Source organism: Eulemur rufifrons, chromosome 27 (genome assembly GCF_041146395.1).
Source record: "Eulemur rufifrons isolate Redbay chromosome 27, OSU_ERuf_1, whole genome shotgun sequence".
NCBI classification, from domain to species: Eukaryota; Metazoa; Chordata; class Mammalia; order Primates; family Lemuridae; genus Eulemur; species Eulemur rufifrons.
Genome location: NC_091009.1, coordinates 9,795,908 through 9,813,286, shown reverse-complemented (window position 1 = coordinate 9,813,286; position 17,379 = coordinate 9,795,908). Strand labels below are relative to the sequence as shown.

At 34.4% G+C, this 17,379-nt stretch overlaps 1 protein-coding gene across 2 annotated transcripts in view; it reads right to left on the bottom strand.

The window, feature by feature from the left end:
- Window positions 1–3,680: 3,680 nt before the first annotated feature.
- BRINP3 (BMP/retinoic acid inducible neural specific 3) overlaps window positions 3,681–17,379 on the bottom strand; it is a 399,388-nt gene continuing 385,689 nt past the window's right edge. For both annotated transcript variants that reach the window (XM_069459484.1, XM_069459485.1), the window contains one exon: window positions 3,681–5,156. In XM_069459484.1, the coding sequence (XP_069315585.1) occupies window positions 4,040–5,156 (1,117 nt within the window). In that variant the 3' untranslated portion in view covers window positions 3,681–4,039. The remainder of the gene's footprint in view (window positions 5,157–17,379) is intronic.

The following is a 17,379-nucleotide window of genomic DNA, read 5'->3' as shown; positions in this document are numbered from 1 at the left end:
TGGAGATGCTTGTAAAAAAAAATTCCCACTAACTAAGATGCATTTACCAAGTACTGGAATTATTATTGAGTGATTGGGTTGAATTACACTTCTTGAAATTATTAGACTAGGAAAAACTGAAGATCTAATTACAAATCTAATCTTGGAGGTGGAGGAGAGGAACGTGGAATTTTAATAAAAGCAGAATAAATAGATGGTATAGTTAATGGATGACAAAATGTGAACTCTCAAGTTTTAAAAATTCAGCTAATTGGACTACACTTCCTAAGAATGCTACAAATTTAGCATCTGTGACTCCAAATAAAATTCTTGTACTTATGACCAGAGGGAAAACTCAATTTTGCTAAAGGATTATTATTCTAATGCAATAGTGCAGGTACCAACTCAGAGAGATATTATCATAGTTTCTCTAAGCCTGATTTATTCGATATGTTTTTTTCAATTGTCACATTGGTTTAGAAAACCTCTATGTAGCCTCTTAAAATCTTACACCAAGTTTACTAAAGTTGTCTTTTCTACTTTTGCTTCTAAAGCTTTCAATTTTCATTCCACTTGAATGCCTATATTCTGTAATTTCCACCTTAGCAAATATATATATAGTCTTATTTTTTTCTCAAGTTGTTTTGAATGGGTTATTTCGTTCAAATGAATAAATTTTTTGTCTGTTCAAAATAAAGACCTTTTCAATGTGCATAATCAAAAGAACAAAAGAATAAGGCTCATTTCCAGAAAAGAGGTATATGTGATTATAGAACAGTCCACCAGGATCCTGGTTCCTTCCAAGATATTTCTTCATATTTAGACAAGAATCACAATACAAAAAGAAAAGAAAAAAAAAGGAGACAGAAAATGAATAATATTGCATTATTTAAATGCAGTTAGGACCACCAGTTATTTCAGCATTTTTTTGAGCTGACAGTGAACATTTGGATACTGATTTAACTTGCTAACATCGAACTTGAAATTCCAGGGACAGCAAGTCAGGTCAAACTACAATGGTCATCAAAATAGCTGAAGCAGGAAGAGATGCTCCAGGAGGAAATGTATGCTCAATACATTTTTGATTTTGAGAATTTGAAATTCCGTTGACTTTATTAAGTTCAAGATAAAGTTAGGGACATGAATTAGGAATATCAAGAGTCCAATATAAAAAAGGAAGTTAAGTACCCTATTTTTAAAATATGATTTCATATATATATATATTATTCTGAATAAGATTTTGAAAATAAATTTATTTTTACTAAAAATTCTCAAATTCTTAAAACAACAAGCATAAATGTTTGCATATATGCCAATTTGGGAAAAATGAAATGCTTATGAGCTGCAGATTCCCATACATTGGTAAGTACATGTTGTATTAACTTAGAGTATTATATTGTTTGTTGCTTATTGGACATTTCTTAATAGGTGGTCATATGTGAGAAATAGAAACATAAAAACAAATTTTTGTGTTGATCATTTATTTTTTAAATCCCTATCTCACTGTAGAATTTGCATGGTATATTTACATATATTCTATTCATGTAATGTTAGACTCAACACTCTGCTCTCAGAGGGAAACTAGACGCAGAGATATAAAAGATTTACTGACAGAGTGCCACCAAGAGAGTTGGAGCTATGATAATTTTATCCTATCTAATGGGACTTTTGTGCCAACACTTGCCAAGCACAAGGAGTCCCAGGATAAAACCCTAGTTATTCACTTTCTTACCTGTGATGGTAGGATCTTTTCTCCTATGTGCCAACCAGGGCAAAATGAGCTGTGCAAGAAAATAAGTAAAATTGCTGACACTTTTCTTAAGTGCAATGAAATGATTGTCATTCAGAGTTCATTGGTAATTGTGCATGTTGCCCACATGGTTTCTGCATGTCAGAGGCTCTGGACAGCTGGACATCCAAGACTGCTGGAAAAGGTCCCAGAAGCAACTATGACTTTTATAGTAAATGTCTTTTGAAACATACTGTTTATGTTTGATAAGCTTGGTCACTCTGTAGATGATTAATTGTGGATGATAAGTACTGGCTTTATTTAATTTTTCAGGTGTACTGTGTGTGTTCTATAATGTTATATGATTTGTACTTCAATTTCTTAAGTTATTCTTGTTTCCCCATAAGCCTTTGCATCAAATGAAATTAAATACAGAAATAAGATAGTTCATTTAAAGCTCAGTGGTACAATGAAGAGGACCGATTCATTCCAGAGAAGTCTGTGTCAGAATCTTGATCTTTTAACTTTTTGTTTTTTGACCTTGGAGAATGTGACAAACCACTCTGAACCTTTGTTGTTTTTGTTCGTTTGTTTGTTTGTTTCATCAAGAAAATGGGAAAAATTATCCAAAACCTAACGTTGTTGTCAGAATTAAATGAAGAGAGTATGATATCAGAAAGATGGTGAGTGTTTAATAATTACATATATTTTCTATTGAATTGCCTACAATAGCAGAAAGTACAAAAAAAAAATCAAGTAATGAAAATAAAAGAGATTCAGCTATCCAGATATTTGGTGAAAGAACAATGCTTTACTTGCTGTAGATTGGAATAAGTATTTGTTGTCTGAACTGTCTACTTGTTCTTAAAATGCTTTGGAATTAAAAACAAGTAGCCTAAGAATCCAGAATATCTGTGTAGTATTTTTGTCATCTGTCTAATTTTTTTTTCATCCATGTCATGACCTCCTTTTTCCTGTGCCCTAAAAAATGTCTTCATGATCCCAACAGGAAAGCTAGACTGGCCTGGAAAATGAATTTGGTTAAAAAATAAGAAAATATTTATAAAGTGTCTAGACAAGAGCTGAGTGATAAGTAGCATAAACACATTTTACAGATACAGCCATATGGGGGATGGACATGCTTGAAGCTCTGATTTGGGTGGGGCAAAGGCAATATATGTAATCTAAACATTTGTACCTCTGAAATATGCTGAAAGAAAAAAATAAAATAAAATAAAAAACAGCTTATAGAAAAAAGAACTAATAATATATTTAATATTACATAATGGATAATATGGGAACTCAACTTTCAAACCAAAGGTTTATATTAAAATTATTTTTCTATTGAAAGAGTTTTCTCCTCAAAATATATTTCAGTAATAGTAGGTTCTCTGCAAGAAAAAAAAAATGTCTATTTACCTTTGAACTAGTTATTTGAACATTTATTTTATAACATTACATTACAATTTGTGAATTCTAGAAATGCTATTTTATTGACATTGGTAAAGTGCTGGAATAACTAGGTTTTCAGGACTTGAAATGAAAATGATTATGCAGAGTATGCTGATTATTGGTTCTTAGAATGTAGAAAAAGAATGGCATAGCAAGTTGCTAAGGAAATTAAGGGTTTGCTTTCTCCATGATATGCCTTATAATCACACTGATTTTTCTTCGTGTTTTCTGAAATGTTCTGATATTTACTTGGGAATTGGTTTATCTGACTACTTTAATTATGAATGTGTCTTTAGGATTGGTTTCTAAATACGGGTAATAAACATACCACTGCCATTGTGCTATTAACCATAAAAATGTAACTGAATAATAAGTATTCTATCTAGTTGGATTTTCCATAAAGATAATTGAGAGGACCTTCAAATGTTTGCATTAAAAAATCTTGGTGAATTTTCCCAAGGTTCTAACAAACTATATCAAAATAGAACTCATTTCATGGAAAAAAGGAATCCCACGGCACTTCTTTTTAATAACTGTTCAGCTACAAAATTTTATTGGTATCTTTTTATGTTCCCTCTAGAGGATGTAATGCACAAAAGCATTGCCACGGAACATATAAAATTACAAATGAAATTTATTGTAAAAAGTAGAATGTCTTCTAGACTGGTGTCAGTATTTATTTCATTCATAAAGCAAAACTGCAGTATAATATATTCATTGTCAGCAAGTCCATGTGGGTAAATTGCCATCCAATGTTATTGACTGATATAAGACAGATATTGAAAAGACAATTTAAATTTACTCTTCCAAACATAAACTGTTCCACAAAAGCACGGTAAAAACTCCTTCAAGATTTTGGGTTGTGCTTGACATTTATGGTTAACTACATAATTTGGTCGTGTCGTAATCCATCGTGTTTGGCAATTTGGCATTAAACGCCTGCAGAGCAGATTGGATTCTCACCACTTCACTAGTCGACAGCTTGAGTCTGTGACGAAGCAAGCAAGAGAAAAGATCTAGACGGCGCTGACCAGGTGGTGAGAGTTTATTTACACGGTCTCTTATCTCTAGCAGCTGCAAAAGTGCTGAGTCCTGGGATCCCTGAGTGTAGGGGTAGTCCAGCTGCAAAATCAGGTCCCGAATCGCTTCAGGGTCAAAGTGCATGCTGTAGCCAAACACTTGAATGTTATTGATTTTCATATAGCCCAGGTTCCGGGAAGGATCCATAAACTCCAGGGGTTCGTAGTAAATGCTCTCATTGCCATTGGGACCGCTGGACTTGATGCGACTCCTCAGGTAGATGTGTACGGTCTCAAAGAATGTCTTCCATTTGTTCCCCAGAGTTAGGGTCCAGTTGTAACACTGCAGGGGCAGGTCCAGCTTAGTCCGCTCCCAGTCTGGAAAGCTGTTTTCATTCACAGGCATGAACCAGCTCTCAGAGTGGCTGCCCCCGAAGGGGTTGATGTAAACAGCCAACACTGGCTCCAACGTGCTGTTTTTCGTTAAGCAAATCTGCAAAGAGAGACCCAAGATCATATGGACTAGACTTGACTTGTACTTGTTGCTCTTCAAGGTGAGAAGCATCCGCTTGCGCCAGGAGGGGTCAAACCAGCTATTGAGGCGCATGTCGTTGCTGATAAAAATGGCATGGACTTCGATGCGTCTGTCCGTTTTCTGCAGTAGGTATTTCATCTCGAGATCCTGCAGGTCGGTCTCAAAGCCAATGTAGTGGTCGGTGGACTCGGCGACTTCGGGCTTACAGAGCCCCTGACTCAGCATGTAGCCGGTGTTGCAGGTGCCGCAGCGCGTACGGTTGTCCGGCGCGCAGGTCAGGCAGGCGGAGGCGTCGCCCACCGTGCAGGGCAGGAACGCGGTGCAGACCACCTGGTCGTTCGGACACGTGCACGAGTGCGTCTCTTCCGAAAAGCTGCCCAGGAGGCCGTTCTCATTGCAGTAGAGAAAAGACTGGATGCGAGTGAGCCAGTACGTTGAGGTTCTAGAAATACAAAACAAAATGAATTTGCATAAATACAAATATGCATATTTTTTGTGCACTGCAGTAAAATAAACTTTAGCCCTGAAATCGTCACTATCATTTCTTCAGGTCATCTCCAGTCAGTAATTTAAATAAAATAAAAGATCCATATAGCCCATAATTAGATGGCATGCCATCTTGTGAGTGCACGTGGAAGCCGATTGTAGATGTAAATATATCAGTTATTGTTTTGAAATGATAACCAACAACAGGAAATAAAAGAGATTCTACCATAAAATATCTAGAATAGAATTACAGCATATAAATGATTCTTCATTCGTTTAGTTTTAGATTCATAGAGCACTACTTGTGTTGCATTAAGCCTGAATAGAAAGTATAATAAAAATGAAAGAAGAGTATACAACTCTAAATTGTTAATCAATGTATTTAGATCTTAGGGTTTTTACCAACATTGAAAGAACAAGTACCTACTAAGAGGGAAAATAATATTGAAACATGTTGGATTTTATTCATTACAGGCTGCTCAAGAAAATAGTTGAAAATATCTCATTAAAACCAACAAGTTGTTTTAATAAGGTTAAGTGTGTTAGTTTAATGTGTTTGATTTGAGTCATTAACATTTTTTATCAAGCTAATCATGATTCCAATTTCAAATCTCACTTTTCCAATTTTCCCACATTATTTAAACTCTTTCGGCGTGTTGAAAATCTCGGTAAAAGAAGGAAGGAAAAATGGTGGACTCATCATCAGATAATCCCTGGTTTTTATAGTGTGGCTTTTTTTCCTACTAGCTGCATGATCATAGAAAAAGTTGCACAGCCTCCATAACATGCAGTTCTCCTATGTAAAAAATGGGAATTGTGTCTACTAACTTTGGTACTTTTATCCCTTTGTGGTGTTCACATTTAGTACATTTGGAATTTCCTACAAAACATATATGTTGTACTCAATGCTTTTGATTTATTATATCATTGCTATTTAAATAAATTGTATGTGCAGAGTACTAGTGAAGTAGAGGTATTAATCTGTTTAAACAATCAATAAAAACAATTCTTTAAGATATGCAGAACAATATTTGAGGTATTTGTATTATATATCCATTTTTGGTCACAGTCCACGCTCCTCTTGCAATATAACACATTTTTTTTAAGGTGAGCTCTTCCCTGTTTTCTTCAATAAATTAAAAAGCTCCTTTTTTTCTTTAACATCTATTTATTTTTCTTTCTTTTTTTTTTTTTTTTTTGAGACAGAGTGTCACTTTGTTGCCCTGGCTAGAGTGAGTGCCGTGGCATCAGCCTCGCTCACAGCAACCTCAAACTCCTGGGCTTAAGCGATCCTACTGCCTCAGCCTCCCGAGTAGCTGGGACTACAGGCATGCGCCACCATGCCCGGCTAATTTTTTTTTTTTATATTTTTAGTTGGCCAGATAATTTCTTTCTATTTTTAGTAGAGACGGGGTCTCGCTCTTGCTCAGGCTGGTCTCGAACTCATGACCTCGAGCGATCCACCTGCCTCGGCCTCCCAGAGTGCTGGGATTACAGGCGTGAGCCACCGCGCCTGGCCTATATTTATTTTTCATAGTGCATTTTTCCACTCAAAATGTTGATATTATTTTGTGTTTTCTGGTTCATACTCTGTTTCTCTCATTAAACATAATACCCAGCTTTCCAGAATCCTGTATGTTTTGTTCATAGCTATATATCCTATGTTCAGTGGAATACCAGGAGATCATAGGCCTTTGCTATTTATTGACTATTGAATAAAATGCATGGGTGAATTAAAAGAATATGTTTTCAATAAGTGTATTTTTAAGTGAAACTTAAAATTTAACATTTGATACAGCTGGGAAGTTCTAGGTCCGAAATAGCAGGTAGTGGAGTTGCACAACATACGCTTTGACATTTGCACAATTAAGCACATACAAAAGCCTTTTGTGTCCGGCTTCTCTAAATTCAACTACTTTTTATAGACCTAGAAGAAAAGGAAGAAAGACATAAAGTGTTTTTCTCTTAATTATTTCTTATACTGAAAAATAACTACTGGAATTATCAATCTATTAGATTCATGCTGCGGTTTGACTATATCCCCCGAAGTTCATGTGTCAACACTTGATTGCCCACGCAGCAATGCTGGCAGGTACGAGCAGGTGTTTTGGTCATCGGGGCCCTGCCTGGATCCATGTCATTATCTCAGGAGTGGGTTTCTGATAAACGGACAAGTTAGGCCCCCTCTTGCTCTCTCTGTAGCCCTCTTTGTGCCCTTCCACCATGGGCTGATGTCCCAAAGAGGCCATCACCGCGTGCCCGCCCCTCAATCTCAGACTTCCCGGTCTCCAGAACCCCGAGCCAATAAATTTCTGTTCATTATAAATTACCCAATCTGTGATACTGTGTTATAGCCATACAGAATGGACTAAGTAAATTCATCTCTGAATTTCTCTAGATATTTTTAAGATACGTCCTCTGAAATACTCTCCAGGAGTATGTCCAAAGATCATGAAATCACAAAGATGTGAGGCCTTTTGGTACTTCATGAACCATATATTTATATATGAGTATCTCTTCTACTCTTGCTGTGGTTACTCGTTTTGTTATCACAGAATATAGGTGCAAAATGCTTCCTTTTCTCTGGTTTACAAAGTACCTTGATTAATTATTTCTGTATTCAGTCTCAGAATACAGAGATTATTATTACTGATTTGTTAGCCGCAGTTACTGATGTGTTTATTCCATTCCAGTCTTTCTCCGCCAACCTTTTTCTTTCTTTTTTCTTCTTCTCTTCCCTTTTCCTCCGTACTTTCCTCTTTCCCTCCGTCTCTCTCCCTCCGGATCTCTCCTTTTGCTTCTTTCTTTAATTCTGTTTATTTCTATCTAATATAAAGTATATAAAACTGATATCCTATCTGGATTGAAAATTATATTTTCTTCCCTAAAACCAAAGCACAAATTCCCTGAGCTAACTCGTCTCTCACTGTAAGCTCTAATCGTGTTTCCAAATCATAAGGACAAAACAAAAAATTGAAATAAATAGTCCTAAGGCTAAAGGCAGAGCTTGCAAAAGTAGGGCACTGTAGAAAGAATCATTTGGACACTTTAGAAAAGCAATGGCTTTTCCAGCTTTCAGTCTTTTCCGATCTTTTTCACATCCCGCAAATGCATTACTGAAGGAAGGTATTTCAGCTTCCTGGGTTTCAGCTCGTCGTGTATGAATATTGATAACACAGCACACTTGTCAAAGCCCTGCTACCCTGGGACTGAACAGCTAACGTGGATTTTCTTACTTGCTGCTTCTTGTCCTTTCTCCCCTAGTACCTACCTTTTGACTATTTTACTATGTTACACGGGAGGGAACAGATTTTTCAAGAAAGAATTAATTCAGTAATCTTTCTTTTCTTTACTCCTTGTAAAAAAAAGTCTTGGTGAAAACTTGGTGAGAAATAAAGGCTAAGCAAGATTCAGGATTGTAGAATGGATTTTTCACTTATCCCAAAGTTCACAGTTGTCTTTTTTTAAATCCCAGCAAAGTAGAATTTAGCTCCTCTTATTTTATTTTAAACTTTAAGGAAATTTTGAAGAAAAAGTCTTAAAAATTCAAAATTAGTATTATCAAGTATTTTTTCAATTTGTTTGCTTTTATGCCTAAATATTAAAAGCACTAAAATAATATCACATTTTATTCATATACATAAATTTAGTGAGGCAAACTGTTTAGAGTCTACTAGGGCTAAGGTTTGAGAATACAGTATTCAGAGATGGACTACAAACTGTATGGATAGCAGGCAACTTTTGTTGCTTTTTATGAAACACGTGCCATTGTTCCTGTTATGTACTTAATAGCACTTCAGTAAATATTTCCTAAATAAAGAAAAAAAAATGAAAGGAAGAAAGGAAGGAGAGAGGAAATAAGGAAAAGCAAAAGAGAAAGAAATTATAGTGAAGGACCTATGGATTGTGGAAGAACAGAAGAAAGAAACTAGGAGACGACACAGGTTAAGAAAAACCATTGATGGGATAAATACAATGATATGAACCAACTCAAGGGTGTAGAAACTGCTTATCTATCAAGAAGAGACTTTGCATTTTGAAACGAATTTCTCAAAATGCTTTAGGGGATAGTATTACAAAGAGAAAAATACCTTCCACAGTTAACTAAAATTTACTTGGGAAAAAATCATTAGCTAAAAAGCCAGTAGCATTTATATTACTGAGAAATCATGTGTCATACTAATTTGAGAAGTTTAGATGACTATTTAGTCCAGTCATCTGTGTTCAAACTGAAATACTCTCCGTGTATTTAAGAAATGCTCATCTCCAGGGAATACACATTATATGAGCAGCAAGTGTCAAGAGGGCTTCAGAGTAGGAATCTGAATAACTGATCTGCAAGCCAGACTTTACCCTGTGACCTCAGACAATTTACTTTGCCCCCTTAACTTTCAGAAGAAGCTTTGGAATTTAAACATTGCTTCAAATTTGGATTCTGCATGACGCTGGAAAATATATATGTGTACATATGTTTTCTTTTCTTTTTCTTTTTTTTTTTTTTTCTGAGCCTTGATAATTGCTGATCTGCTTCCAGGATGCAAGAATGTAACATAGGAAAACCACCTATCACAGAGACTCACACTTGGCAACTGCTTCTAATGAAACAACTTGAATGAAATGCTTGTCTCTAAAACGCTCCTGTTATAAAGAATACAAACTAAGATACAGTATTATCCCTTTAGTTTTGGTGATGTTAAGTATGATTGATGAACCTGATTTCTGGGCCTTACTGCAGACATAATATAAGAATTCTAGGGATAGAGCCCAGGAATTTCATGTTAAAATATGCAATCCCAGAGAACCGTTATGAACACATAGAAGCACAAGTTTCCTAAGTATGTAAAGTAAGAACAAAAAACAGTTATTGGAGGCTCCTTAGAGACTAGCTAGCCATCAACATGAAAAAATATGTACACAAAAAGTAGGGAAAGGTTGAAAGTTCTGCGGAGAAGAGGAAAGCAGCAGATGGTTTTCAATTTACATGCATTTGGGGCTCGGTGACTACTATGTCCACTAAACTTTGCACCAGGAACTTTGGGCACACACACACACAAAAAGAATAAGCCAAAGACATAAAGCCTGACTTAATAAATTATTTCTGTTCTATCCCAACAATGTTAATTAACTGTTTGGTGAACATCTTTTATGTCATGGGCTAACCCTTGTTCATGTATTTTTTCAATTCCTTTCAGTAGCGTATAAAGACTAACCTCACTTTAAAATTTGAAAATTACTGAACCTCATACATTTTGCTGAGTAAGCATTAGAATGAAGACAAACTCAGAGAAGCAAATGTTAATATTATTTTAAAAATATGTGCCAAAAAGTTTTGTTCCACAGGACAGTGAGGAAAAGTGCTCAACAAATGACTTTGGGAAAAATAGTCATTTATTGCCATAGCAGAACAACACCAAGGATAAAATAACTTTTGATTTTGATATAATGTTTAGGCTCCTGAGCAAAGTTATGCTCACTGTATTGGTTTAGTATTGTTTTGGGACCCAAACTGTTAATTTTAAATCCTTCACCTGGAGAATGGGAATAAAACATATCATAGGGTTGTAAGAATCAAAGCACAAATGCAGATAAAATACTTAAAAGACGCCCTTGCATGGAATAAACAAGAAATAAATATAACTTCCTGTTCTCATTATCACTGTTATTGCAGTTGTCATCTTTTAAAGAAATATCATTGTAGGCAGTTTCTTTATTATAACTGCATTTTTTTCTCTGAAGATGGAACGTTTCATTTTCTCCTCAACAACTCATGCGTTCATGCATAACATTACACTGTGTCTCTGCATTTCACCTTTATCAAAATAGACGCCGTTTTCATAACACGATCAAAACTGCATTTAAAAGTACATCTATGACCTTTTGCTGATACTTCTGAAACCCTCAAAATATCTGCAAAACAATATTGCTTAAATTCAGGACATACATTCTAGATGCCTAACAGTTTGCAAAGAGGTATTAGAACATATGTTGATACAAAAACAATTACTTTGTCTCATGGTTAAATCCTCTCTGAGCACTAATAATCTTATTTCAAAGGTCCCTTCTTCCAACCTTCTAATCCTTTATTGTGCTCTCCAAAGCTGTGCAATGTGGATCCCAATTTAAAACCTAAACAATATAATTTCCTTATCTTTCTGAAGTTAAAAGATTTTTTTTTTTTTTTTTTGGTTAGGCCACTTTATTTCAGCCTTCATAGATTTGTTCTTATCAAATACGAATGCTCTAAATGTAAATTTGGAATTAAGCACCCACAGCCATTTAAGCAGTCATAAGCTGATTGTTAGCTCAGTCACAGACCAATAAAACCAAATAATACTCTGTCACTCTGTGTCTCCTGCCTCTGCTGCTCTGGCCACCTCAGCTTTGGCAGTGTTGCCCGAGGCTCATGTTGACACTCCTGACACACAACAGTTTCATTTTTGCAAATAATTTCACAACCCCAAGAAAAGGAAATGTCAATTTTAATGGTAGCTCGGCTGTGAGTCTCCCATGAAAGTACACACACATACACACACACGCGCACGTGTTAATTTATGAACCTATATTCAAATATCTGCTAATAATTTTTGCTTGTAAGAGGACAATGAATAAGTGTGTGAAGTAGTTGAAGATATAGGTCGTATTTTAATGATAATATTAGCTGATGATATCATTCATTGAACTTTTCTCAGGTGTATAGTACCGTTACCAGCATTATTTTATTTTATCCCCCAGACTCCTACTACTACTGATATAATGATGGTTATTACCCTAATTTATAGATAAGGACATGAGTTGTAAAATGTTTAAATAACTAGATCTTGCCCAAGGTCAAACAGCTAGTATGTGTCAGAGCTGAAATGGTATCCTTAGTCTCTATTTCCACGGAATCACAGCTTCTCAAGGTTATAAACAAACATGATTCAAATAATTTATTAATTCATTTGGTTAAGGGCTATACACAAAAAAATCTGCTTCTCAGAGAGCTACAGAAACATTTTGTCTACATCTATGCCCCATTTGACAATACAGATCAAGAAATATCAATACATATGTCTCTCTTCTACTTAGGATATAAAATATGAAAAGAAGTTAACATTCAGTCTGAGAAATGAAAGGCACACAAAAATTTTCTAATAAAGGAAGAGAGAAAAATATGTGTCTTCCTTTACATAACTGTTAGTAGAAAAAGTCATAAATAACCCTAAAATTTCATAAACACAAATGAAAATACTTTATCTTAACGTGCTCCAAAATTGTTGTCTTTTGGCAAAATTACACATATATCTTTTCTAGAAAAATACACATTCTGTAAAAGACTTAAAGAATCAGTATAGATTAAATTGTTTTGACCATGATCTTACAAGCATGTATAAACCAAAAATGAGAAATTGTGGTACCAAGAGCAAGAATTAACAAAAATCAGAATCAAAACAGCATAAGCTATAGAAATTGGGCTTATTTGATATCTAAAGTAAATTATCAGGACCACATTTAAATTTTATCAGAGAATAAAAAATAAGAAAAAGGCACCAGGGACTGTCAAAACAAATTTGGAAAAATGAAAAAAAAATCTATGAAATGATGATGATGATGATGATTGAAATTTAAACTTCCTTGAAAGATAAAGCAGATTGCAAAGAATTGGTGAATTAAAAGATATATGGGTAGATAATACTAAAAAAATATATATTACAGAGATAAAAAGAAATTAAAATATAAGATTGAGAGAAGATAATATTAGAAAAACTATAAATATCTAATCAGAGTTTCAAAGGCAGATAATAGAAAAAATAGGCGAGATTCCACATAAAATAATAGGTATAAATTTTCCAATATTTATGAAATGTGTAAATCCTGTGAGTCATAAAACACAAAAAATTCCAAGAAGAATAGGTAAGCATAAATACACACCTATTTATGTCATAATTAACATCCAGTTCACCAAAGTCAATCTTCAAAATAGTAAGAAAGGAAGAAAGGTCACTTGTTAGTGATCACAAGACTGACTTCTAAAACTAAAATTTTACACCTAATGAATATGTCTTTCAAAATGAAGGGTGAAATATAAACAATTAGATAGCACATATATATAATGTAATAAAAATGTAGGCAACACAATATGAAAATATAATAAATTATTTTTAAAACATTAAAGTATAACTAAATCAATGTTATAATATGCAATATTCATGAATAGAAAGACTAATCAAAGAAGATATCAATTTTCCACAAATGTATTTCTATATATAATGCAAGGCCACTCAAACTTCTTATAATTTTTCTTTCCTTTTTATTGAAAAATCTGTATAATTGCAGAGTAGGTTGCATTGGATCAACCCTCCCAAACATGACAGTTACAAAATTTGAACAAAATAGAGAGAATAACTGGTTAGAGGTACTATAGAATGACCAAACAGCCAAAAGTTAAATTAATTTTTAATCTTAATGAAGGAAATAATACTACATTCATATGTTTTTCCCCCCAGGGCATTTTCTAGTCTGTGCAACATGGGGAAGATGAAACTAAAGAAGAAGCCATACTCTCATTGGCTTGATGTGTGAAGGATAGAACTGGGGGCTTCCAGAGAAGCTGCAAATTTACTCAGATAGAATGCTCATTAAATTTACCTAAAATCCATGATTGACCCCTACACTGTAATTGTAAGGACTCTGAGGAGACATTCAGAAAGCAAAAGCTGAGTGAGCAGAAATGCTGAGTAGACATATTTTTTGCTGCCTATTAGTAAACAGTGTTTGCCTTTTGAATATCTTCAAGGTAAAGTGGCTTGGTAAACATCTCTGGCTTTACATTCAAATACCAGAAAGGCCATGTCTTTTTAGTAAAGATTACCACAAGACAAAAATAGTAGCCATACACTGACTCTTAAACTGTAAAAAACTCATTATAACAAAGTGTAAAACCAAATAACCACAAGGATGATGTTGTTAACAATTAATTAAACTGCCCGCCAGATTAAGCATTCCAATAAAGATAAAATAACCCGGAGTCAATATACAACATCATCTACAATACCCAATATATAATACCAAATCACTAGAATTTTGAACATGCAGGTAGATGTCATTCAAGGTAAAGAGTCAAAACAATTGATAGAAACAGACCTTGTGATAGCCTATATTATTGGTATTCATTGATAAGTAATTTAGTGATTTTCAGAATTAAAAGAAAAGACAAATTTGTCACAAGAAGACCTAGACTACAAAAAATTCTAAAGGAGACATTTTTGGAGGGGGGTTCAGGAGGGGTGATTGGCTAGAGGCACCCAGAACTCACCTCCTCCACAAAGAAGAACCAAAACAGTGAATAAATAACCACACATCAAATAGATCATCTAAGTAAGAGAGAACACTAAGAGAGAACAGTGCATACTTCAACACCACAAGATTACATAAACTCATTTGTGGAAGGTCATCTGGGTAGGATTGTGAATTGATTAGGGGGCAAAGAGAGAGAGAGCTCTGAAAATACTGAGAGGTAGCATTTTTATCTAAATATAATGAACATTACTTAAAAGGGCTATATAGATCATTAATTTTGGTTAAAATTCTTAAACAATTAGATTCAAAATTCAAAGTTTTCCCCTCTACACAACATTTATACAAAATATAAGCTATTTTATCTGAACCTGAGAACATGAATAAATTTGCAACTTTTCTTGAATTTTTATGCCTACTTCCTAGTTTATGCTATGTCCCCTTTTGTAGAACCCCTCTCCAACATGGCTGCTTATTATTTAAACTTATTTTGAAAGTTGCCACTATGAGGCATTTCCAGAATTACCTAGGGAGGATCAGGCATCTCCTTAGTGATCAAATTGTAATTTATACCTATTAAAATAAAACCTAACATTATTATTATTAATTTGCATATCTTTTTTGCCAAGGTCTAAAACTGATCTATTCATCTTTCTGCTCCTTGTATTTGTAAATCTTAGGCACAGCACATGTTTTCCAGTAGAAAAAAATGGAGGAATACATTAAAGTGCTGGGATGAGTGCGTGATTCTCAAATTTTTCCTAATGAGCATGTCTACATTTCTCTGTAAACAGGAATTAGTGTGTTCACATATCACAAATTTTCTACATGTCATGTGAATTGCTGAATATCAGTGGAAGTGATTATACAATAAGACTTATGTAGCTTCCAAGAAGAATTATACAGAATATTAAGTATGTAATTTTATAGATGAGTACAAAGTGCACTGGACTAGGACTCAAAATACTTGGGATTTAATTCCAGTCCTACACTTAGTAATAGGGACACCTCTATACACTAAAGTAGTAACTAATTAAGCATCATTCTCTCTGTTTTTGTCCATCACTATTCCTGCTTTCATTCTTGGTGATTTTGCTTTCTAGTCAGAAATTCAATCTAAAACCTTGGTCTCTCAATTCCCTGACATTCTCATATTCAACAATTTTGAACATCATCAACATCTACCATTCACTTGTGATTTTATTTTAACCTTTATCCATATTGGATTCCATGAATTATAATCATAATACTTTTGCATATAATTTCAACTTCCTGCTTTCATGTGGCAACATCATAACCCAATTGTAACTCTAATGTTGGCTTACTCTGTGACTACACATGAATGGAAGAAATCACTCAACCATGTTGACTGGCCTTACTTTAAATTTATCATATAATCATACATCTCAAGAGGTTCTTCAGTGAAACTTGTTAATACTAGTATGTTTACCTAGGCATTTTGGTCTCCCAATCTACACAATGACTATTTTACAAATAATTCAAATAATTCATTCTTTTCAAATGGCCACAACTTCTCACTTCTAAATTCTAAATGCTTCTAAATTAATATATATTTTCTCAATTCCCACTGATCTGAATGGATGGATTACTCCTGATCTCTTCTAAGGTCACCATCTACCATGAACTGAGTACCCTCTTCCAATCCCTATTCAGGATTTCCTGCATCTATTTCCTCCTGTAATAATTTTATTTTCTTAACCATCATAGTATCTCTCTGTACATAACAATATATAGCATCATGAAAAGAACCCTACCTTAATGTCTTCCTCCAAATATCATCCAATCTCTCTATTTCCTGTTTTTAGCAAAATTGTTCAAACATGTTGATTACTTCCACCATCGCCACTTTATCTACCTTTGTTCTTGATTCAACTCTAATAACTCTTTTCCCCAATATTTCATGAAAATTGTTCAGCTTAAAATTACCAGTTAACTCCATACTGTGGAAATTTCTCAGATTTCAGTGTTATCAATGTCTCAGCAGTAATTGAACTCAGCAAAACTAATATTTTGGCAGAGTTACTTATTCCTTATTCAAACATTCCCTTCACTTGGTTTCTTGGACAATACGTTCTTGTATTTCTCCCATCACCCCATCTCACTAACAGCTATTAATTAGTCTCCTTGTTAGAGTCCTTTCTACTCTCTGATCTCTAAAGTTTTGAATTTCTGAAGGTCAAGTTTTGTAATACTTTTATTTTGATCCATGTACACTACCCAAATGATTGGATCTAGATTTATTATTTAATTATTGAATAGTAATACATGCTGATAATGCCCAAAGTTTTATCTTCAATGTGGATCTAGTCCTTGCAGTCAAGACTAATATATACATCTGCCTATTAAGTTTCTCCATCTGGTATTACATGTACAAAAATAACCCCCTTTTTCTTCCACTCACCTAAATATGCATCAATATTGTCCATTTTAATGGAGTCACTCACAGGTTCCTCCCAGTTGTTGTGGCCTACTCTGTAGTCACTCTTTTTTATTTTTTTTTTAATCCCGCCCTGCCCAGCCGTAGTCACTCTTGATCTCTCTCTCTTTCACACCTGTCAGTCAATCTTTCAGCACAGAATAAACTGAAGAATGGCCAGAGCAGATGAAGCCAAACCAATTGGGAGGCTACTCCAATTGGCCAGGTGAGGGATGATAGTGATGGGGACTAGGGTGGTGGTTTTGTATTAAGGACAGACACAAGTAATCAGAGGGAAAAATTAGCAATTTTATTTCTAAAACAGAGCTCATTCTCTCATCTTTGCCTTCATTCATAAACTACCCTCACCACAAATTTGAAAGAAGGATAAACCCCATCCTCCATCTTCATCTCAATCTGAATATTTGTATCATTTCATGCAAATGTCAAAAAGTACCCTCAAGGA